General features: G+C 44.9%; 2 protein-coding genes across 2 annotated transcripts; both read left to right on the top strand.

Moving 5' to 3' along the window:
* Positions 1–354: 354 nt before the first annotated feature.
* Positions 355–5,596, top strand: cdk1 (cyclin dependent kinase 1). Its single transcript, XM_080507613.1, has 8 exons — positions 355–385; positions 795–836; positions 948–1,104; positions 1,866–1,989; positions 2,696–2,866; positions 2,942–3,105; positions 4,100–4,241; positions 5,306–5,596. The coding sequence occupies exons 2-8, from the start codon at positions 800–802 to the stop codon at positions 5,420–5,422; spliced, it is 912 nt and encodes a 303-aa protein (XP_080363739.1). The 5' UTR covers positions 355–385; positions 795–799; the 3' UTR covers positions 5,423–5,596.
* A 1,441-nt stretch (positions 5,597–7,037) lies between these two features.
* Positions 7,038–18,822, top strand: nt5c2a (5'-nucleotidase, cytosolic IIa). The gene is made up of 18 exons (XM_080507602.1): positions 7,038–7,131; positions 7,569–7,688; positions 9,986–10,059; positions 10,799–10,916; positions 11,012–11,107; positions 11,579–11,670; positions 11,973–12,030; positions 12,161–12,254; positions 12,958–13,011; positions 13,098–13,181; positions 14,188–14,229; positions 14,328–14,435; positions 14,522–14,588; positions 15,337–15,507; positions 15,701–15,752; positions 16,715–16,775; positions 17,383–17,559; positions 18,359–18,822. The coding sequence occupies exons 2-18, from the start codon at positions 7,588–7,590 to the stop codon at positions 18,593–18,595; spliced, it is 1,686 nt and encodes a 561-aa protein (XP_080363728.1). The 5' UTR covers positions 7,038–7,131; positions 7,569–7,587; the 3' UTR covers positions 18,596–18,822.
* The last annotated feature ends 4,603 nt before the right edge of the window (positions 18,823–23,425 follow it).

The following is a 23,425-nucleotide window of genomic DNA, read 5'->3' on the forward strand; positions in this document are numbered from 1 at the left end:
AGCCCATATTGGGCCACGTGGTGTTTTACGTCAAACCGGAAGATAATGTCCCACTTCTTAAAAGCGTTTCAGACGCAGTAGTTTCTCATTTTTCCTCTATCCGTGAGGTGGCTACGCGTTTTCCATGTATTTTACACATAAGTACATGTAACTTGAGTAGCGACTGTGAGTACCTCTTGTTCTCGTATAGGAAGTTGCGTAAATGCGCCTCTGCTCCCGCTTCGACGACGTCACAGCCATTCCTAGCGCTGATTGGCGGCTTTAAAATCGGAGCCGTGTCGTGATTCGTCCCTTTTGAACCGTTGCTCTTCTGAGGCTCATTTCAAAAGAGGAGTTCAGCTGCGGCAGCCTCGACAGGAGAGTGAACGGGACGAGTAGCTAGCAGGTAAAGAAACTTTTTTTTTTTTTTTTTTTTTTAATACACTAACAAAGGCTCGCACACACGCCGAGTTAAACACAATAAATGACATTTCGGTTTGAGAAAGTTCCATTTGTTGTTAGCGCGAGATAAAGCCACCCGGTCGCTCGAGGGACACCGTGACTCTCGTTAACACGTTTTACTGTTTTAAGCGTTAAATCTTTTGTGACCAGGCGGCTCCGCCGGTTGTACAGAACATTGGTAACCGTTTCAAAAGTAACTTTTAGACGGATGCCGTCCTCCCATGTCGCATTCTCAACATGCCCTTATTCATCCGTTCATAAATCACCTCAGTGTCACAGACATGGAGACGTTTTTTTTTTTTTTTTTTTCCCAACGTGAACTGTGCTATTAACGTGTTGTTTTTGGTTTGCAGGAATAATGGAAGACTACCTGAAAATAGAAAAGATTGGAGAAGGTTGGTCAAGTCCATTAATTACAACATTAAATCAGATTGTATTTACACTTTCAATGACACAAGCTGGATGTGACCACTGAGTGACTTGTGTCCTCTTGGCCTGTTCCTCAGGGACCTATGGGGTCGTGTACAAGGGAAGACACAAGGCCACGGGGCAGGTTGTGGCCATGAAGAAGATCCGTCTGGAGAGCGAGGAGGAAGGAGTGCCCAGCACCGCCGTCCGGGAGGTGTCCCTCCTGCAGGAGCTTAAACATCCCAACGTTGTCCGGTAAGAACCGGAGCTCACCCCCCCCACACACACACACATGTTGATCCCACCTCCAGGTCCCTCGGCTCTGCCCGGCCTCACCTGAGCATCTGTGGACGGCTCAGAAGAGACGTGCTTCCTTCCAGGGTTATTTATTAATCAGTGATCAGTTCCAAAGTTGCAGCTCCTCTTTGTCCTTCAGGGGTTTTTTCTTTCCACTCATTCACCCACAGTAGGCCGACATACTAAAATGAACTTCAGAGGGAAGTGCCGGCTTTCTTTCACCGGAGCAAGCTGCTGTAACACCGGTTGCTCACGCACTGATAATCGGTGAAGCTTTTCCAAAAGTTATTGGGTTGAACGCTGCCGGGGGAAGTTTGATCTGACGTCCCTTTGGGACTCGGTGTCGATTCAGGGCGGGTGAGCTTTATTCAAACCTGCAGATTTAAAGGTGTGCCTCCACACTTTACACACACATTTTCAAGTTCTTTCAGGAACATCAGATGGATTCCCCTCACACTACAGAAAATAAATCCGACTATGAACGGTTGTATTGGACTTTTGCAAGCAAACCTAGTGCAACTTTAAAGGAACAGAGCAAAGTGTGGAAGTGACACGGTCATATCCGAGGCAAGACGCTTATTTTGGTCAAGGGCGGACTCGTATATTTCCGAGCTTTGAGTTGAGATATTAAATCGGCACACAGCTCTTGTGTTTTGGACTCTGGAATCTTTTTCCGATGCGGTTATACGTCATTAAATGAGCCCCTACGTCTGTCTCAGGCTCCTGGATGTCCTGATGCAAGAGTCGCGTCTCTACCTCATCTTTGAGTTCTTGTCCATGGATCTGAAGAAGTACCTGGACTCCATCCCGTCGGGCCAGTACATGGATCCCATGCTTGCCAAGGTAAGTCGAGAATGAGTCTGATGATCTATGCGACAACATCCATCCAATGTTTCTGCAAATGGTTTGCAACATGCTGGTGATGGAGCTTCGTTCTCCGAGGAACCTCTGACCAGATGTTTAATTAAAAAAAAAAACCATTATAAAACAGCTGTTAGTTTTGATATACATACAAGAGTTGTATCTTTAGTGGCATTCAGAGAGTTTCCGAATCACAGTTTCCAACTTGCAGTTTCTATCGGTAATATTCTATATTAATAGTAATACTCATAGTTTCAGCTTTTTAGTCGTCAAATATATTTTGCCATGAAGCAAAGGCTTCTAGCCGCCTCTATAGAGAGACTAAAGAGCCACGTGTGGCTCTTCAGCTGTCTCTTTGTGCTCCCCTGTAATGAAGAAAGTCTATAAACCGGCAGGAAACGACGCCGCGGCTAAAAATGTCAGCAGTGGAAATCGGCCTGACGATGTCCGCAATGTGAAGCGTTTTGGATTTAATAAGAATAACCAGGGAAATGTAGGTAACAGATGAGGAAAGAATGAGGTCGCGTACACCTTAATACTTTGTCTGACTCCGGGTCACGGGGTGTGTGTGAGTGACTCTCATGTCAACATCTCAGATCATCTCAGTTTACTAGTTCTACCTGAAGACCAGCTGTTAATACGCAGATGTGCCCATGCTTCCCCTCTGCTCTGACCCGTCACCTCGTAGAGCTACCTCTACCAGATCCTGGAGGGCATCTATTACTGCCACTGTCGCCGTGTCCTCCACCGAGACCTGAAGCCCCAGAACCTCCTGATCGACAACAAGGGGGTGATCAAGCTGGCCGACTTCGGTTTGGCCCGGGCGTTCGGCGTCCCCGTCAGAGTTTACACCCACGAGGTGAGCAGACCGTCCCGACTCTTTAAGAGCGCCTTAAACCGACGCGTTGAGCTGAAGGAAGCGTTGTGTCCTCAGGTTGTCACTCTTTGGTACCGAGCCCCGGAGGTCCTCCTCGGCTCGCCTCGGTATTCCACCCCGGTGGACATCTGGAGCACCGGCACCATCTTTGCCGAGCTGGTCACCAAGAGACCCCTCTTTCATGGAGACTCTGAGATAGACCAACTCTTCAGGATCTTCAGGTAAGCGAATGCGACACTTGTTATTGACGTAAGCCAAATAAGTCCAGGTCATCAAACCCTGAGAGCTCGATACTCTGGTCTGTGGCCAGTCTGGTCCTCTGGACTTTGCTCGTACAGCTGAGCAGCGTCACAACAAATGCGTTCCCACTCATGTAGTGACGTCGCATACCTTCGTCGTGACGTGGCCGTTTCACAACCCTGCGTACATTTGGACCTGTGTTGTCTGCTATAAAAGCCCAAAACAAACATGCAACAGATCTGGGTCTTGGTGCGCTTTGCGAGATGCGTTCCGTTCTACCGTTCCTTGTGGGTTTCCGTGGTTGCCGTTGCACGTTTGCTTAAACCCGGGTTATAAAAGGGCCGCTGGCAGAGGACGGGAGGTTTTTCACGCTTCATAAGCCGTCACTTGTGACGTTGACACTGCGATTCGGGTCGTGGCGCCGTTTGTCTTTCGGTGTAACGGCGGTTACGCACAGTTTTATGGGAGCGCTTTGCGTGTGCGTGCGACGTTAAAGACCCGTTCGCCTGCACCCTTTGCGGTTTCAAAGCGTGTCAACAAATCAATGTTTTTTTGTTTACTTCGACATTCCACCGACGAGTCTACGACGGAGCCGAGCATGGCGTCTATTTACACACTGATCAGAGTTACGTGGTGTCCTTGAACGCATCACGCGGGGTGTAACAAAGGGCCTGATGTAAAAGATGCAGCCGAACATGTACTGATGTAGTTGCAGTGAGTCTGATCTGATTATACGATCGACAGTTTAAATATTAAATCAAATATTTACTGTTGGTACAATTGTCTGCTGTGTTCAGACGAAAGTCACGTTTCTGACGTTTGTCATTTTCTAGATTAAAGACTTCATGTTCATATGACTGTCGGGGAAAAGCCGGCAGTCGTAAAGAAAATTGAGGCGTTAATTCACAGCTTTGCAACAGTCGGTCTTATTTTCAGTGTTGAAGTAGCGCCTGTGTGTTGTTGTTTTTTTTGCAGGACCCTGGGAACTCCAAACAATGACGTGTGGCCCGATGTGGAGAGTCTGCCCGATTACAAAAACACTTTCCCCAAGTGGAAGTGCGGCAACGTGTCCTCGGTGGTGAAGAACCTGGACAAGAACGGCCTGGACCTGCTGACGGTAGGGCCGCCATGTTGGATCCTCCTGCACCATGTTATTGCATGTTAACCTTTGTTGTATTCATATCTAACTCGTGGTTTTGTTATCAGATTGTTACTCTTACTGGTATTTATTCACCCCGTGATGTAGTTGTAGTCTGTTGTTGAATGATTTATCTATTCATTTGTTTGCACCTCCTGCTTTAAGCAACATTTCCTTTTCCCCCGGGGGGCAAATTAAGTCTTTCGTTGATTGATTGAAGAAAAAAAAGTTGTTGCAATTACAAGGTATAATAAGGATGTTTGTTCCGATTTTTTTGTGTCACCTGAAGTTGGCTGGTGATTGGCTGAGAGTGGAGAAGGGGGCGGGGTCATGTGAGGTGAACAGAGGAGCGCCGGTTGTGTTTTTAATAACGAAACGGCTTTAAAGACCAGAAACAGTGACTTGGACAAGTAACTTTAATCTGATTACCGGTTTTGGAAATAGTAACGCGTTGGATTACTAGTAACTGGAAAAAGTGGTCTTGTGAGAGTAACGTGGTGTTTTGCTTAAAAACGAAGCATTGAGGTTTATTTCAGACACCTGAGAACAAATCAAATTATCCGAAACAAAATAAAAACACAAACGAACATAACAAAATAAAAATAACATATCCGAATTGTTCAGGATCCTAAACCTATTTACTTCAACCTTTTCTCCTTCATAATCAGTCACTCGACACCCTTGTACCTATTTATGTACATGTTTACAATATATGCATTGCATGTATTCAAATTGATTAAAATAAACAAAAAACATTGTAGATAAATAAATAATAAATAATTATAGTCTCTGTATCACAGCCTGTCCTCTCTATTCGTTTGTGTTTTAACAGTTCAGAAAAGTTTAGGGTATTTTTTATTTAATTTTCTATTTGTTTTTGCACCATAAATGTTCTTAAAATGGTATTCTCATCTTTTCTGAAGTGTTTATTGTGCAGCAATGTACCTGGTGTGTGAGCATGTGCAGAAATGGTCATTTTGACATACATCCTGATTTTGTGTGTGTGAGAAATGATTGGTCTCGTGCTTGTGTTTGCCCTTTAGAAAATGTTGATCTACAATCCTCCAAAGAGGGTTTCGGCACGCGAGGCGATGACCCACCCGTACTTTGATGACCTGGATAAATCCACCCTGCCGGCTGCCGCCATCAACAAAGTCTGAGTCAGACGAGTTCCCCCAGTCTGTCCATCATCAATCTGTAAATACTTGTATGTGTCTGTGTGTTGAAAATGTACCAGAAGTGACTAATCAACATTGTTGTTCTCAATAAATCTTACATTTTGGTTCTCCCGTGTAAGACGAGATGTTTCTGTCTTCTGTAATGAATTTGTGGTTTTGGTTGATTGTGTTTTGACCCCAAAACAAGTGTTGGTGTGACGTATTTCTGTTCGATAAATTAGGTTCTATTCAAGACAATAAAGCTGTGTTGAAGTTTTGACCAGTTCTACATGTACTCTTTATTGAAAACTGCAAACTCCAGAAATGTTTGAGTCATTTAAAGTTAAGAGCACTGTTTCCAGAGTTCAGTTTACTTTAAGATATATTTGATATATTATGGTTTTTGACTGTCTAAACTTAATGGGGGGGTCAGAGTGAATAAAAGGAAATCAAAAATGAATAAAAAAACAAAAGTACTCTTAACCACAAAAGGGACTTTTTGAACTTATTAAAACTTTTGGCATTTATTGAACAGCATGAAATGGATCTTATGGTAACGCTTCCAAATTCAAACATTGTTTCCCCAAACAAATCGAATAACTATTGTTTTCACGTGCTCTTAACTTTTTTTATTCTAAAATCTAAGTTTCTCTCTCTTTCTATTTTAACTAATGCGAAATTGTCCTGTTAGATGTCAATGCTGCATTTGATCAGACTATCCTGGACCTGAACATTAGGATTAAAAGTACAACACTAAACTAAAGATTTGACTTCTTTCATGTTGATGATGGTTTTTGCTCAGCCTGAAGTTATACTTTCAACATTATCCATGCGTCCTGTAGTGAACTATTAGGAAGCATTCCATTAACTTTTGTTCTTATGCAGATGATACACAATTTTTTTTTTCTATGAGATCAGATGAGGGTGACGATGAACTTGTCAAATTAGAAGCTGGATTGAAAGACGAGGCCTGGATGAGGTGTAATTTAGCTTGTATCTATATACTGCTGAGTGAGTGCTTTCAGATGACTTTAATGTAGTGCTATAAAAATGAAATTATTTTTTTTAAATTACTCATAAGAGGTCGGTTAATGGGATTTTATACAGCACGAAAAGTCTGAGCTCCAGTTTCACCAACTGTACACCCATATTTATTTTCAGACTACATATCTACTGTTTGTAAATATTGAATTAATTGTGTAAAGAAATTAATGTACTGGAGAAGGACGTCCTCATCCAAGCTGGCCGCCATGCTGATATTGTAAAAAGCAGTGGCACTATTTGTGTCTTTATTTATGTGTAAAGTTATACATCTGTATCTCTCCAGTACAAACAAATGTGGTGAATCCACATTTAGTACGCTTTTGTCTATTGTTGTGAAGCTAAATGTTTCTATAGTCGTATGTCTACATGTGGCGGCAGCGCCCTGTCTCTTCGTGTTTCTTCGTGTTTCTCCGTATCTTTTCGTCTCTCTCCGTCTCCTTCCGTGTCTCTTCGTGTTTTTCCGTGTTTCTGCGCGTCGCGTTCCGTGTCTCCGTCTCCTTCCGTGTCTCTTCGTGTTTTTCCGTGTTTCCTCGTGTTTATCCGTGTCTTTTCGTCTCTTTCCGTGTCTCTTCGTGTTTCTCCGTCTTTTTCCGCCTCTCGCTGCGCGTGCCTCATCGGAGGAAGCAGAGGTGGGTGTCTCCTCGGGAAGCAGCTGTCCGGACTCTCAGGTAGGAGTGATCGAAGGATCCGTCGCGGCTGCTGGCGGTGTCAGTAAGGTCCCCCCCCCACCCCTCCCTCCCTCCCTCTCCGCCTGCCTCCACAGAGACCCGGGCTAACTTTAGCAGAGCCTCCGTGTCTCCGGCAACATGAAGGCTCTGACTCGGGTTTCACCAACACGTTTAGTCTGAGAAACGGGAAAGAAGCGTTCCTCTTGTTTTTCCACACGAACTCACGCGCTTCCTGTTTTGTGTGTCCGTCACGTCCTCGAGACGAGTCCCGCTGCAGTGATTGGAACCGACCGCCAGAGAATATCAATTAATCTTCTCCCTGCTCCCTTTCGTCCGGCAATTTGACAACGTTTGTTCTGTTTAGTATTAATTTTATTTTATTTTATTTATTTATTTATTTTAACAATGAATGAAATAATGAACCGTGTGTCCCCCAGAGGCCGGTGTGGATCCACGATGAGCGCTTCATGGAGCGACCGACTGCAGAAGCACGCAGCGCTGCCGGCCAACATGGACCGAGTGGCCATGAAGAAGTACCGCCGGGAAGCCCACCACAGGTACCCGCCGGTCTGCCGAGCTTTCAGCCCCGGTGTGGGACCCGCAGGTGCTCCTGGTCAACATCCTGACACCAGTTGCACAATTGCACCAATGTGCATTTCTTTAAAAAAAAAAAAAGGTTCCAAGTGGAGTTCTTATTTTAATTTTTATTATATATATATATATATATATTTTTTTTTTTTTTTTTTTTTTTTTTTCTAAGCTCTACTTGGAAACTTTTTAAGATCCAACAATGCAAAATGTAAATTCTTGTAATTTTTTTTAACGGGTCTTGATCAGGAGTGTATAAAGTTCATTTTCAGCTTGTGTGTATATCTAAAAATGTAATATAATATTTCGCTGGCTGCTCACACACACACACACACACACACTGTGAAAGCGAGAGGGAATCAAGAAAATTAATAGAATTCAGGTTCGTAATCCACTGTTAATTTGTTGCCATAAACATATTTCAACAGCGTTACAGTTTATTCATATATTTCATTAAAACGAATTCTTCTTCTTGGTCCCAGTGGGGCGGTGCTCTGGTGCCCTCCATGGGCCGGCTGCTGTGCAGTACTTTTATGTATATAGATATACTCTATGTATATATGCTCTAGAATAAAGGTGAAGGCTTTTGCCGGTAAGCTTTAAAATGTTTGCTGAAATAAAGGTGGATCACTAAGATGCCGGTCATACCACCTTAAAATGAATCGTTCCAATTGTATTTCACTTCATGTTTTCAACATTGCACATAAAACGAGGTGACGGCAGGAGAAAAAGAACATGCAGAGACGTCCTATCGTTCTTCCGAGTACTCGAGTACATCCTGGCAACGTGTGCCTGATGGCGTGCACACGACGGCACGAGTGTAAAGAACCGTGGTGATGCCTGTACTTTCTATTGCAAAGCTTTCCGAGGGATCTGGCTCAAAAGCACCCCGCCATGAGGTACGAGGTCACTCTCTGTCGTCGTTGGGTCGAGCCCCGTCGCCGTGGCGACCGCGTCCCGGTCCTCCCATCCCCACGCATCCATACCGGCCTTGCAGCTGCTCCTCATCCTTCTTGTTGCATCGCTTTCCCATCCTGCATCCTCCCGTTTCACCCGCGCCCGAAGTCCTTCCGTCCAGGATCCGTCTGGACCGTCTCCGGAATGTCCCGGATCCACGCAGGCTGGGGCGACGTGGGGAAACGGGAAGCATCGCAGTTGTTCACAGAGAGCAGCTGACTTGATCTTGGAGGGGTTTAAAAAAAATGTTTTTTAAATGACTGGAAGTCGGAGGAACGTTGTTCCATCATCTGATTTTTTTTTTTTTAGGATTCCAGCTGAAATTTTCCCCTCCGTGATGCTGAAATTGTTTTGTTTGGTCTCAGTGGGACCAATAAGCTAAACATACGAGTACATTCTGAAAAACATTCACATTTATTGCACTCGACTGGTTTATTAATGTCCTTCGATACAAAGAACTTGGGTCCTCCGTAGACGGCCCTCATGTTTCCTCCATCATTATTAAGACGGTTGATATTTTTTATTGACTGAGGGAGAACAAGTCTTCCAACATGTTCTCCATATCTTGATTAGCATGTCAATGACAGTTGTAGAGTCAATAGTTCTGCAAACCAACAAAACAAACGGTAAACAAGCTCCAAAGCCTTTTGTTTTTCGTCCAAGGCTTCCCTCCGTGATCAGTGGAGTCGGACTTTTGCTCTTTTCCACTTTACATCTGCTCGTCGTTTCATCAACACTCGGGATCAAACCGCTGGCCGACCCGCGGTTTGAATCCCTCTCCGTATTCTGTCCGTCCGTCCTCTCCTTTTCCCCTCCTTCCGTCCCCAACTGCTGGTACAAACACAGAGCCACGTTTCTTCAGGAGTTTATCCGAGTCGTTTGAAACGGTAAAACACACCGCAGAGTGTATCAGTTTTCTGTTTGGACCAGTAGTACATAAAAAACAAAAAAACAAAATCATAACTTGACCAAGTTATGAGACCAAACTCTGCGGAGTGTGTGAGACAAACTGTTTAGCAGTGGGACACGGTCCTTAAATTGGACCTTAGAAGTCCTTGAACGGAGTCTCTGGTTTGGAAACGTGAAGCCCGAGACGTTTGAGTCGCTGTGTAGGAACAAGTAGAGCTGCATGTTTCCCGGTGCTGTCCTCAACTTTTATTTAAATTCTGATTTCTTTTGATCAAAACCCGACTTCCCGCCGCGTTCCCGCCTCCCCCCGGCGACTGTCGCGTGTCTGCGGGTCGTGTACGACGAGGTCGTACCGTCAGTCACTGACGCTTCCAGCTGACACTCGTTTGTCTCCTTCCAGAGTGTTTGTGAACCGAAGCCTGGCCATGGAGAAGATCAAGTGTTTTGGTTTTGATATGGATTACACACTTGCCGGTGAGTGACCTTTGACCTTTTTTTTTGTCATTGCTTGCTGGTCGGTTCTGTGATCGGCTGTTTGATTGACGGAACGCACAAAGGTTCCCGATGTGATTCCTGGTACTTGAGGGGGTTCAGTTGAAACGAGTACCTTTTTCGGGTACCTGCTTCACGAACACAGATGAGCTCTTTTTTTTTAAAACCCAATCACAGCGATGCAGGTAAAATGCGCAGGTATGTTTTGTCTGGTGTCGACCACAGGATTCCGGAACTCGACGGGTATCGGTTAGGCGTTTTTGGATTAACTGGTTTTAGCTGTTAACTGATGACCATCTTCCTTGAGCTTCCCCCCCCCGGTTTCACAGCAGATGTTGAAAACCCCCCCAAAGTCCGTAGCCGAACGCCGTTAAGCTGTATTTCAAGTTTAAAGTATCGTAGCGTTTGTTTGTCTCATCTTAACATCGGCTGCTGCGAACGGAAGTCACCAGCTAACAGGGGCACCAGTGAAACCGAAACACCGGCCAGTGACGCTCCATTTTGTCTCCACATTTTGTCATATTATTAATAAACGTATGTCGGCGGTGAATATTTGTACACGTTGGGGGGGGGGGGGGGGGGGTAAAGCTCCGATGGCTCCGCCCACGCCGCGGTCGCACGATACTGTAATGGAGTCGCGTGAGACCGAGTAGGAACTCGTGGAAAAGCGCCTTCAGTGCTCTTTGACGTTGAATCTTCACCAGCTTGTCCTCCTGTCCAGTGTACAAATCCCCCGAGTACGAGTCGTTGGGCTTTGACTTGACGGTGGAGCGTATGGTGTCCATTGGCTATCCACAGGAGCTGCTCAACTTCGTCTACGACCCCTCCTTCCCCACCAGGTGGGTTCATTTAAATAAAAAACAATAAACCCTTTGTTTGGTTACTGACCGGCCGTTGGGACACTCAGTGCTCTTGTGTCCTCTCTTGTCCTCAGGGGTTTGGTGTTTGACACGATGCACGGCAACCTGCTCAAGGTGGACGCCTACGGGAACATCCTGGTGTGTGCGCACGGATTCAACTTCTTGAGGGGGTGAGGTCCGCCGCTCTCGCCGAGCCGCCGACTGCTGGTTGTCCCATTGGACAGGTGCTGTGGCGAGGCGGAGGGTCGTCCCGGACGAGACTGCGGAGGATGCCGGTTTACCGAGCAGTGGCAGGAATTGCAGGCGTTGGGGAAATACTTTGACAGTCTTTCACAAACGTGTGGATTCATAGGAAACGTTTTGCGCTCGGAAAGTTTGTCGTCTGTCGATTTCAACTTTTAAGGCTTTACAAGCATGCAGGTGAAGGACGGCGTGTTAGCTGAGCTGAGAGATGTGTGTCTTACACGTCGGTCGTCCATAACAGTAGGACTGTGGTTATTATATCGGGCAGTACGTTGACAGTTTGCTCGTCTGTGGCCAGTATTTATCAAGAGAGTGTCCGAGGAGGGAATCACGGTGAGCTGCGGAAATGTCTCTCCCAACGAGTGTTGACGTCTCGCATCGACTGCTTGTCTACGCAGACCTGAAATCAGAGAGATGTACCCCAACAAGTTTATCCAACGTGGCGACACGGACCGCTTCTATATCCTCAACACGCTCTTCAACCTGCCTGGTGAGTAAACGCATCAGCAAGTCTTCACATCTTCCAGGTAAAATACTTTTCATCAGGAAGGCCTGTTATCAAGCATGAAAAAATATATAGCTATTAAACTAGTATTGTTTTAATGGTCTAAAATCATCAGAGCAAAAAATCGACCTGTTCATTGCTGCACTTTACACAATCAAAAGGATTAAAAGAGGGAGGGGTGTGATGGATCTAGTGAGACTAGATCTACAGTAATGTGGTGGTATTTCTTCAAAGATGCAGACGGATTGTCAGTCGTTCTTCCTCACTCTCTCTCTCTCTCTTCTCAGAAACCTACCTCTTTGCGTGCCTCGTGGATTTCTTCAGCAACTGCTCCAGATACTCCAGGTACCTGGTTCCGAATATCGTACAGTTGGAGACGAGTATGAGAAAAAGTTTTGGAACAGAGACGGGGTGTTGATTTGTTGCCATTTTGAATGTCGACGCTCCGATTTAGTTTGAACTCTTGTCTCCGTAGTTGTGCGACTGGCTTTAAGGACGGCGACCTGTTCATGTCCTATAAGAGCATGTTCCAGGACGTCAGGGACGCCGTGGACTGGGTTCACTTCAAGGTGGGTTGTCAGACGGCTGGCAGCATCTCTGACGGCTCCGGTCGGACGTGACAGGCGAGCCATTTAAAGTTCGAAAAGGTTGAATACCGTATTTTCCGGACTATTGAGCGCACTGGACTATAAGCCGCAGGTGTCTATGTAGTAACGGGACAGGAAAAAGTATTTCCATCGGTTATTTGCCGATTGCGATTCTGAGGAGGTAAGATGTCTCAGCCTCAGAGTCCAGCGGGGCGGATTTACGTGATGAACCTGAACGCATCGCTCAATGCAGCACAACACGAGGTCACTACGAGCAGAAATATCACTTTTAGGGAAACGACAACGTGTCTAAACGCAGAATCCGTAAAAATCCATAAATTAGCCACGTCAGGGTTTAAAACGTGTGGAAAAAAGTAGCGGCTTATAGTCTGGAAATTACGGTAGTTGATGTATTAAAACCTGCTTCACATCCCACGGTGTCTCCTGCCTTTCACTTTAGTTGAGGAATGTTGACGTTCTGAAGTCAGAAAATCGGGATTAAATCCAAATAAGGACAAAGATGTTCATAAGATCTGTACCGGTCTTAATCATAGGGCTTAAATTTCATAAATGCAACATAAAAGCCACAGTTTCAGTATCTTTAGAGCTTCACCAGCCTCTGAACGCTGACGAGCCGAACTGCCTTCATCGTTAACATGACTTTCGCTCTGTTGTCTCTTCACAGGGATCTTTGAAGGAAAAGACCGTTGAAAACCTGGAAAAGTATGTGGTGAAGGATGTAAGTGACACACACACACACACACACAGAGTTGATTTGTAAATCGTGGTCGTCATTGTCTAAAGTTTGTGTTTTCCTGCTCCCAGCCGAAGCTCCCTCTCCTCCTCAGCCGTATGAACGAAGTCTCCAAAGTGTTTCTGGCCACCAACAGTGATTATAAATACACCGAGGTGAGACGTGCAGACCTGGAACCCTTTACACAACGGCTCTATACTTTTTTTTAAGTTACGAGGCAAAAAAAAAAAAAAATGACACTCTGTGACGTTATGACGGATAATTGTGCAAACGTTTTTATATTCAATTTTTTTTATTTTATTTATAGAAAGAACCATTTTGTTGAACTTCAACAACCGAGACTTACTGATAAGTGAGGTGGACAAAAATGGGAAACGCCTCGGGTGTCAGGCGCGTGAAAAAGTAGAACAAGTGGAGGTTTGAGTAAATCCGTCAGAGGCCTGGTCGGCCGTGTTTTCACTCGGTAGCGAGCGACTGTCACGAGTCGTCCAAAGGAAATGAAAGCCGCGAAAACCCCTTTGAAACGAGGTTCCTCGAGGGCAGTGTTTTTCAACCACTGCGCCGCGGCACACTGGTGTTTCCACGAGATCTAGTCAGGTGAGCCGTGGGAAATTATCCAATTTCACATTTTTTTCTAAAAAACATTTGCTCTCACAGCCGATATAAATACTCTTCGCCACTAGAGGGCAGCACAGAACTTTGCCGGTGAAATGTAAAGTGACAGACGTCAGTGTGGTTAATCTCCACCTCCTGCTGCCATCTTGTATCAAAGTACTGTGTCAGTGACAGTGATGGAGAAGTTTTTGAAAAGGAAGAATGTGAACCAGGATCTCAGCTCTTCATCCATCAGGTCCAGGTTTCACACTGAGGGAGTCACTATTAAAAAAAGTCCTTGGTTTCTGTATTTATTTGATTCCTGTTGATAAAACTTTGATGAGAATGACTTTATACTGTTAATAGAGGCTACAGAGTTTCACATTTTAACATTTTCGGGTGGTGGTGTGACTCCAGATTTTTCCAAAGACAAAGTGTGCCTCGGCTCAAAAAGGTTGAAAAACACTGCATTAGGACCAAAGCCTGATCAAACGCGAGGTTCCGACACTCCCCCTCTGTGTGTGTTTTTCAATTTTTCTCATCTCTAACTCGACCCTCCTCTTCCAGAAAATAATGACTTACCTGTTCGACTTCCCTCACGGGCCGAAGGTAGCACCCACCATTTCCACACCGCTTCTTTTTTTTGTTTTGTTTTGTCGAACCGAACGTGTCCGGACTGATTTTATTTTTGCCGCATGGCTCCTCAGGAAGGGACGCCGCACCGGCCCTGGCAGACCTACTTCGACCTGATCCTGGTGGACGCCCGCAAGCCGCTGTTCTTCGGCGAGGGGACGACGCTGCGGCAGGTGGACACGGTGAGCGCCGAGCGCGTCGCCCCCGGCAACCTGTGGAGAAACGAACGAACGCATGAATGAATGGATGAATGTGTGGCTTCTTCCAGACCACGGGTCGACTGAAGATCGGCACGTACACCGGGCCGCTGCAGCACGGCATCGTTTACTCCGGAGGTAGGAAGTCCGTCGTGTTTCACTCGTTTTAATAGCTTCAGTTGGGTAAAAAGTGATCAATTGAGCTTTTTTTTCTCACGATTGGAGCGAAACGGAGAGACCAACCTGGAATGAATGAGTGAAAAAGGTATTATTTTGGACATGCGGGAAAAAATGAAATTCAATGAATAAAAGCATATCGGAGCAAAGTGGAAAAAAATAAGTAAATAAATGAATAATGACCATCATATCCAAAATGATTTTTATTCATAATATATTTATTTAAAAGACAGTCGATAAATAATCAATATAAATCATTGTTCCACCTTTTGAATTGGGTAACATTTAGAATAATCTTGCACCGATTCAGTACGGAGCTCTTCACACAAACGTATTTATCTCAAGCTAAAAATAAATAAATAAAACATGTTTACCTGCAGCTTCTCCATATTCTGCAACCGTCTCTCTTTTCTGGTTTTGAGCCCGGAAATGAGAAACAAACCAAATACAGACAATAATGATAAGAAAGAAAGCAACAAACTCCTAATAAAAAAAAGGATTTTTAATTCATATTTTATTTAAATTATATGATTTCCCGTCGACCTGCATCAGAACGGGGATCACCAAAGAATCAATTAATAAAACGAGAGCTGAGAAACGTCGTTTCCAGAGGCTCCTCTTGGTGAGACCAGCAGGATTTAAAACAAACAAACAAAGCAGAAGTTTGAGCTTTCGTTCATGACGGGTGTCGGTGAAAACGTTCCCTCAGGCTCGTCGGACATGGTGTGTGACCTGCTGGGCGCCAAAGGCAAAGACATCGTCTACATCGGAGACCACATCTTCGGAGACATTCTCAAGTCCAAGAAGCGTCAGGGCTGGAGGACCTTCCTGGTCATTCCAGAGCTGGCGCAGGAACTGCATGTGTGGACGGACAAGAGCTGTGAGAGGACACACACACACACACACACACACACACACACTGGCTGTACCAGTATGCAACTTGCCCATTAGAATGAATACTGAGATGTATTTATTGATTTATTTTATTTGTAACCAAATTAAACGATCCAAAGTGAGTGGACGTGCTGAAAGGAGGAAGTGAAAAGAAAAGCTGTGCTTCTGTTTTTCTCCAGCTGTATTTGAAGAACTCCAGTCACTGGATTGTTTCCTCGCCGAGCTTTACAAGTAAGTAAGCGGCTCTTCTTCTTGTTTTTTTTAAAAATCGTTTCTGAAGAAAAGCTTTCAGCTGAGCAGTCCTGGAGAATCTGTTCACAAATCACTGTGGCGTGTGATTTATTAACCTCCTCGTCACACTGATGACAGAGTTAAGTGTTTTTCACTGTAGTTTGTGTTTTGATACTGTAGATAGTAGTTTTATTATTCTAGTTTGTGTTTTAATACTGTAGTTGGTTGTTTTATTATTGTAGTTAGTGTTTTAATACTGTAGTTAGTAGTTTTATTATTGTAGTTACTTTTACCATTGTAAGTAGTGTTTTAATACTGTAATTAATTGTTTTAATACTGTAGTTACTAGTTTGATTATTGTAGTTCGCATTTTTACTGAAGTTAGTAGTTTTATTATTGTAGTTAGTGTTTTAATACTGTAGTTATTAGTTTTATTATTGTAGTTAGGGTTTTAATACTGTAGTTATTAGTTTTATTATTGTAGTTAGGGTTTTAATACTGTAATTATTTGTTTTAATACTGTGGTTAGTGTTTTATCACTGTAGTTAGTTTTATTATTGGAGTTTGTATTTTAATACTGTCTTCAGCATTTTTTACTGTAGTTTTATTATTGTAGTTTTCATACTGCAGTTGGTTGTTTTATTATTGTAGTTCATGGTCCTGTTACCATAGTTGTTTTATTATTGTAGTTTGTATTTTAATACTGGAGTTTCATTATTGTACTTTATTTTGATACTGTAGTTAGTGGTTTTATCATTTTCGTTAGTGTTGTATCCAAATAAAGACTAAAATAAAATAAATATATATGTATATAGTCACAGTTGTAGGTTTTAATATTGTAAATAACGGTTTCAGTATTGTGGTGAGTGGTTGTGTTGCCGTAGTTGGTTGTTTGAATACGTGGTGGTTTAGATTGTGTACTTGGTGGCTGAAGTCCTCAGACCGGCTCCGTGTGTCTCCAGGCATCTGGACAGCAGCAGCAACGAGAGGCCGGACATCAGCTCGCTGCAGAGACGCATCAAGGTACAAGCACACATCAGAACTGCTCTGCTCGGGACTGAAACGTGACTCGATTCAAAACTGAGACCGTTTGTTTTTTGTTTTTTTTTCTGAGGCACAGTTTGAACGGGTGTGAGAACATTGAGAATGTAGAATCCGGCAGTAGAAGAGGTGTTTTAAACTGCCAGGACCGGTGACGGTTTGCAGTGAGACGAGGAGACTTAAGAACATTTTTAGAAAGATGTTCCAAGACAAATTGATGAGCTCTTCAGAGAGTGTGATCAGTTGGGAATTAGGGGTCAATATTGCGAAGCTTTTCAACACTTTCACCGGATCTCGTTGGTCCAAAAAGCAAAAATCAAAGCTTTTCCTTGATTTTCCCTCCATTTCAACATTGGATCATAGGAGCTGCATTCACAATCTGCTGTGTCTGTGTGAGCTGGACTGGCTCCGCCCACACATGCCCATCTTCATCGCCCCCGATGACACCATATAGGGTTTGATTTCTGATTGGCTGGTTGAGAGCGACACACTTTTTAAAACCTGGAACAAGCCGGGGAGAGAGAGACGACACGTTTTCTTCACTTTCAGATAACGACACCCTTGAACAAAGATTTGTGTGTTTTTCCAGAAAGTGACTCATGACATGGATATGTGCTACGGCATGATGGGAAGCCTGTTTCGCAGCGGCTCCCGACAGACGCTGTTCGCCTCTCAGGTGATGCGCTACGCCGACCTGTACGCCGCCTCCTTCATCAACCTGCTCTACTACCCCTTCAGCTACCTGTTCAGAGCGGCGCACGTCCTGGTGAGCAGCACTTTCCACTCCGTGACTCCTGGTGGCGCCGTAAGTGACGGGAAACGTTTCGCTTTGCTGGAAAAGAGCTGTTTTAACACTGAAGAGTGAGCAGCACGGATACTCCGATCTCCGTGGAAACGGAGGAAACTGTTTTACTGGAGCAAGTCGCTGGTGGATTCAGTGTTTCAAAAACAATAAAAAAAAAAAAATAATTGCAATAAAAAGTATATTTTTCCACTTGAACACGTAAACGTGCTTTGGCCTTTTTTTTTTTTTTTTTAATTTAATTTAATTTTTTTAAGGCCAGGCTTTGGCCTTTTTTTAATTCTTTTTTTAATTTCTTGTATATTTAATACAATATTATATTTTATAATATATTAATTATAGTATATTTTATTGAATTCTATTAAAAAAAAAGGCCGGGCTTTGGCCTTTTTTTTTTTTTTTCCCCCTTATATATGTTTTTTATTTATTTATTTATTTATTTTTAAGGCCAGGCTTTGGCCTTTTTTTATTTACTTACTTATTTATTATTTATTTTTTTATTTATTAATTTTTTTTAAATTTAATAAAAAAAAAAAAAAAAAGGGCCAAGGCTTTTTTTAGTCGTTTCGCTGCTTCACTGTAACCGGTTTTTGTTTGTTGACATGTCAGGATGTGATGCGTACAACCTTGAGATCAGTGCAACTTAAAAGTCAGAAATGTTTACGCACACGTTTGTGAAGGAAGCTACTGAATGAAGTGGAGGGGGGGGGGGGGGTGGTTCTGTTTGCGACTCTGAGCCCTGACGGCCTCTCGTCCCTCACAGATGCCTCACGAGTCGACGGTGGAACACACGCACATCAGCATCCTGGACAGCGAGTCTCCGCTCGCCACCAGGAACCGACACGACGTGGACGTGAAGGACCTGGAGTGCAAACGGAACCAGCTGACCCGCTCCGTCAGCGAGCTGCAGCCCCCGCACTTCTTCCCCCAGACGCCCCAGGAGATCACCCACTGCCACGACGAGGACGACGAGGAAGAGGGGGAGGAGGAGGAGGAGTAGAAGAAACAGGAGGAGGAGGAGGAGATCCCTCCTCAGCTGCACCACAGACTCTTGCCGAGGTCCGGCTCATGTTGTGAAGCTGCTTCCAGGAGGTCACGTCGTCAGACACTGTCGTTTGATTTGAAGGTCACACACTGAGAAGCCTTTATTTGCTTTGAATGAATCTATATGGGAGAAAAGCGACTCGTGATTCTACTGTAAGAAATGCTTGTTTTTTGTTTGTGTTTTTTTTTTGTAATAAAAAACAGCATTAATAAGTGAACCTTTTGAAGACTTGACCGTGTTTCTTTACGGAATCGACATCACTAGTCAGCATTTCCTGGCTCTGGTGACCTGAACCATTTTGGTTCTAGCTGCTGTGCTGATCAGGTTCCAAAATGCCATCAGATACTCTTATTTATTTATATATATATATATATATATATATATATATATATATATATATATATTATATGGCATGGCCTGTAGGTGTCGCCAAAACCAGGAAACTGATTAATCTGCTCAAACCAACGCACTGTTGAATAAAGATCTAATGGACATGGTCAGAATTCTTTATTATTAGTTTATTTAAAGCAATGTCAGATGAAGGCTGACATCTGTTTATAGCTTATTTAATTAAGAAAGTTTTATTTGGATTATGATATTTAAAGCCCCATTTAAATAATTTGCATAATGTTTGTACTCTGTATTTACCAGTACTATGTATTGTGTGCTCCCCCCCTCCCCCCCCTTTCCTTTGTTGTCAGTTGTAACTTTCAGTATTGTTATTTTTTTCTGGTGATATTAGTTAAAATATGTATTAAAGCAATTAATAATTGAAAAAAACTACTGTCAAGGAGCTCGCATGTTTTGCTGATGGACATTGATGGATGGCATTAATTCCTGCTGTGTTCCTACATATTTCAATGCAACGTTCGAAGCTTGCCAGCAGGTGGCGACAGCCGCTCAGGTATCCATGAAAACATTGCCTTGAGAAGGTTTTGATGAATTCCACATCGACTAAAAGGTCAAATCTCCGTTATACCGAATATCAACAATTGCAAAAGGATTGAGGACACGAGCTCAGTGGAAGACTAGTGGAACTCCACATGTCACCATGTCTTGACTACACGTTCCCAAATCCTTCCTCTTAAATGTCATCGTTGTAAAACGTGTACAAGCTCAGTTTTGCACACTTGCTGGGAACGCAGAAAACTTTTTTTTAGTACAAACGTGCATGAACTGTCTTATCAACGCCCTGGAAACCCAACCGGACCGTAATGGATAGGTCTTTGTACACATTTAGACATTTTTTTTTTCAACCTCTGACTCTGAGTATTTACATTAATATTTGAATTTTACATTCAAATTACAAAAAAAAAAGAAGTAATTATTTTCTTCGTTAAGTTTTGTTGTCTCTCTCGTCTGTGGCCCCCCATGGATGGAGACGAGCGCCTCCGAGGGGAAGTCCGGCGAAACTCATCAGGTTTGTCATCAGTTAGGATGAAGCGGTTACTCAACACCGGGTGAATCAGGATTCACCGCATTCCTCGCTGCAAGTCGCAGCTCGCCTTGTTGGCCCACGCCCTGTTGTTTGCAGGAGGTAAAGTTCACTCTGTCTCACTTTAACTCCCACGACACCAGTCTGATGGCGACGACACAGGACCCCCCACCCCCAACAAAAAACAAACTCCTCTGTCCTTAAAAAAACTCTTCAGCCGCTCCGTCGTGTCGTCACGTCGGTGACTCAGTCTGACGCCACAGACATTTCACAAGCCGGATCCCACGGCTTTACGCCGACAGGAAGTCCCAGTGAATTTCCCACGAAAATGGAGCGGGTGGGATGGATAAAGAGAAGTTCTGGTGAATTTGCCCACAAAAATGCAGCGAGAGGGACGGATAAAGGGTCGGTGAGGAAGTTCACATGGATGGTTTTTGCATCTGGACACGTCTGCCGGGAGGGCCGCTCTGGAAAATGTCATCGGTTAGTTTATTTCTTTTCAGAAACTTGTTTGAAACTGAAAAACCCAAAGTGTTGTTGAATCAAGAGTCGGGGGAGGGGAGGGGGGGGGGGGGGGGGACAAATATAACGTGACCTTATGAATGAAGGCTGCTCAGCCAATCCTCCAGAGCAAATTCAAATATCCAGTCTGTTGACACTTTGAGACGGTCCTCTGGTCCTACGGTCCGACATCATTCCATGCCCCTTTGTTCGGTATTTCAAATCGAACAACACGGGGGGGGGGGGGAACTCACAGCGACTGTGGCGGCGTGTATTTTGGACTGTGGGAGTAAACGGCAGGTGAGAACACGCTGCAAAGCCAGATTCAAAACTGTGGGACTTTCTCGCCATGACGCAAGAGTAAAAAACACCCCAATGCAGTGGGTACAGGAGAATTTCTAAAAAAAACACAACAACTCACTTCCCCCAGTTTCCAAACATGAAGAGCGACAATTTTTTATTGTGAACTGTCTCTTATTGCATTATTCCACCAGACTAGTTCTTTCTGTGTACGTTTTTATTTCCTCCTACTGCTTCACTGATACAAAGAGGCTCTACTGTGTCGTTGACATGAAACTGAAAGTCTATTAAAGATCAGACGGCATGAACCACACTCTGTTCCTGGACTTTGAATCAATACGTCTTGTTTCCTCAAGTTTACAACGTGAACCAGCAACGACTCAGGCGTGTACGAGTTTCAGTGAAATAAGCAACAGACGAAGACACTTCAACAACACACGTTTGTCTTTTGCCTCTGTAAAGATTAACACTAATAAAAGCTGGCAAAGAAATGAAAAGTTAAAGTCATATAATTCCACAAAATGGTTTAAATGTAGTCAACGATGTGGGTTTTTTTTTTTTTTTTTTTTAATGTCTCAGGCTACAAATATTAAGGTTGGGTTCATGGAAGAATGAAGATTGGATTTAACAAAGGTCCTGCATAAAGCATTAGTCACTGGTCACATGAGAATCTGTGACAGATGGTGTTGTGTCGGTGTTTTTGTCCTGGTTGCAGCGATCGGACAAGAGTCGATGAACACCGAAGGGAAGAGAACATGAAACCAGAAGTGGGTTAAAGGAGCTAAAAAACATGAAACGTCAGAAAACAAACAGCCGGTTCCAGAGGGAAGTCTCTGGCTACTTCCTGTCAGTCGTCTCATCTCGGCACGTCGAATTAACTGGTCTTTTTTTTTTTTTTTTACAGAAAGTGGCTCTGTGGTAGTCGGGAAATACAGTAATCCCATCTCGAAGATGGGATTACTCCCTCAGAGGATGTTTTCCTGTTGTGAGATGAGAGAAGGCGGTGCTGCCGACTCCTCCGTCGAATAGAACGCCTCGGTTCTGAGCTCGTAGTCAAAACTGTGGGACTCTTTGCTCAGATTGTTTACATTGACGACACATCGTGAAGAATACTCACCTTTATACACATTTCATAGCAGTGTTTGGTTGTTTTAAAAAAAATTATTTTTATGATAGTCTTCATTGATAGAAATCAATAATTAAGTGACACAATTTATCCACATGATCACATATGAAGTTGAAAGGCGGTAGGAAGCCAGTAGGATGGTGGGAGCAGGCTGGGGGCAGTAGGTTGGGAGCAGTAGGATGGGGGCAGTAGGTTGGTGGGAGCAGGCTGGAGGCAGCAGGTTGGGGGCAGCAGGTTGGTGGGAGTAGGATGGGGGCAGTAGGTTGGTGGGAGCAGGCTGGGGGCAGCAGGCTGGGGGCAGCAGGTTGGAGGCAGCAGGTTGGAGGCAGCAGGTTGGGGGCAGCAGGTTGGTGGGAGTAGGATGGGGGCAGTAGGTTGGGGGTAGTAGGATGGGGCAGTAGAATGGGGCAGTAGAATGGGGGCAGTAGGTTGGAGGCAGCAGGTTGGGGGCAGCAGGTTGGGGGCAGAAGGTTGGGGTAGTAGGATGGGGGCAGTAGGCTGGGGGCAGTAGGTTGGGGTAGTAGGATGGGGGCAGTAGGATGGGGGCAGTAGGCTGGGGGCAGCAGGTTGGGGGCAGTAGGTTGGGGTAGTAGGATGGGGGCAGTAGGATGGGGGCAGCAGGCTGGGGGCAGTAGGTTGGGGTAGTAGGATGGTGGCAGTAGGCTGGGGGCAGCAGGTTGGGGGCAGTAGGTTGGGGTAGTAGGATGGGGCAGTAGGTTGGGGCAGTAGGATGGGGGCAGTAGGTTGGGGGCAGTAGGCTGGGGGCAGCAGGTTGGGGGCAGTAGGTTGGGGTAGTAGGATGGGGGCAGTAGGTTGGGGCAGTAGGATGGGGGCAGTAGGTTGGGGGCAGTAGGCTGGGGGCAGTAGGATGGGGGCAGTAGGTTGGGGGCAGTAGGCTGGGGGCAGTAGGATGGGGGCAGTAGGCTGGGGGCAGCAGGTTGGGGGCAGTAGGATGGGGGCAGTAGGTTGGGGGCAGCAGGTTGGTGGCAGTAGGATGGGGGCAGTAGAATGGGGGCAGTAGGCTGGGGGCAGCAGGTTGGGGGCAGTAGGATGGGGGCAGCAGGTTGGTGGCAGTAGGCTGGGGGCAGTAGGATGGGGGCAGTAGGATGGGGGCAGTAGGATGGGGGCCACCTGGTGAGGTGGTGGACTGGAGCTGGAGTCTCGTATATCAACATCCTCTTCAACCTCCGTTTCCCAGCAGCAGAACCGTCGGCGTTCGTCAGACGCTTTCGGCGAAGACATGAGAAGTTCTCGCTCTCGCCACTAACGGATGAAGAAATACTGTCGATACACAATTTTAAGTTGTTTACTCTTGCGAACTCTGTCGGACGAGACTAACAGGTGAAGCTTGTGTTTCCTGGAAAGCGGCGCCGCAGTCTGCCTGGCTGTCTGCAGCCGCCTGAGCGACGCTGCTTTATGGCTG

The sequence above is a fragment of the Blennius ocellaris genome, assembly GCF_963422515.1.
Source record: "Blennius ocellaris genome assembly, chromosome: 13".
Lineage (NCBI taxonomy): Eukaryota > Metazoa > Chordata > Actinopteri > Blenniiformes > Blenniidae > Blennius > Blennius ocellaris.

Coding starts and splice junctions, on each gene's coding strand:
- cdk1 (XM_080507613.1), top strand. CDS start 800: ATGGAAGACTACCTGAAAATAGAAAAGATTGGAGAAG. Junction 837..947: donor AATAGAAAAGATTGGAGAAG/GTTGGTCAAGTC, acceptor CCTGTTCCTCAG/GGACCTATGGGGTCGTGTAC. Junction 3,106..4,099: donor CAACTCTTCAGGATCTTCAG/GTAAGCGAATGC, acceptor TTTTTTTTGCAG/GACCCTGGGAACTCCAAACA.
- nt5c2a (XM_080507602.1), top strand. CDS start 7,588: ATGAGCGCTTCATGGAGCGACCGACTGCAGAAGCACGCAGCGCTGCCG. Junction 13,182..14,187: donor GTGATTATAAATACACCGAG/GTGAGACGTGCA, acceptor CTCCTCTTCCAG/AAAATAATGACTTACCTGTT. Junction 17,560..18,358: donor TCAGAGCGGCGCACGTCCTG/GTGAGCAGCACT, acceptor CGTCCCTCACAG/ATGCCTCACGAGTCGACGGT.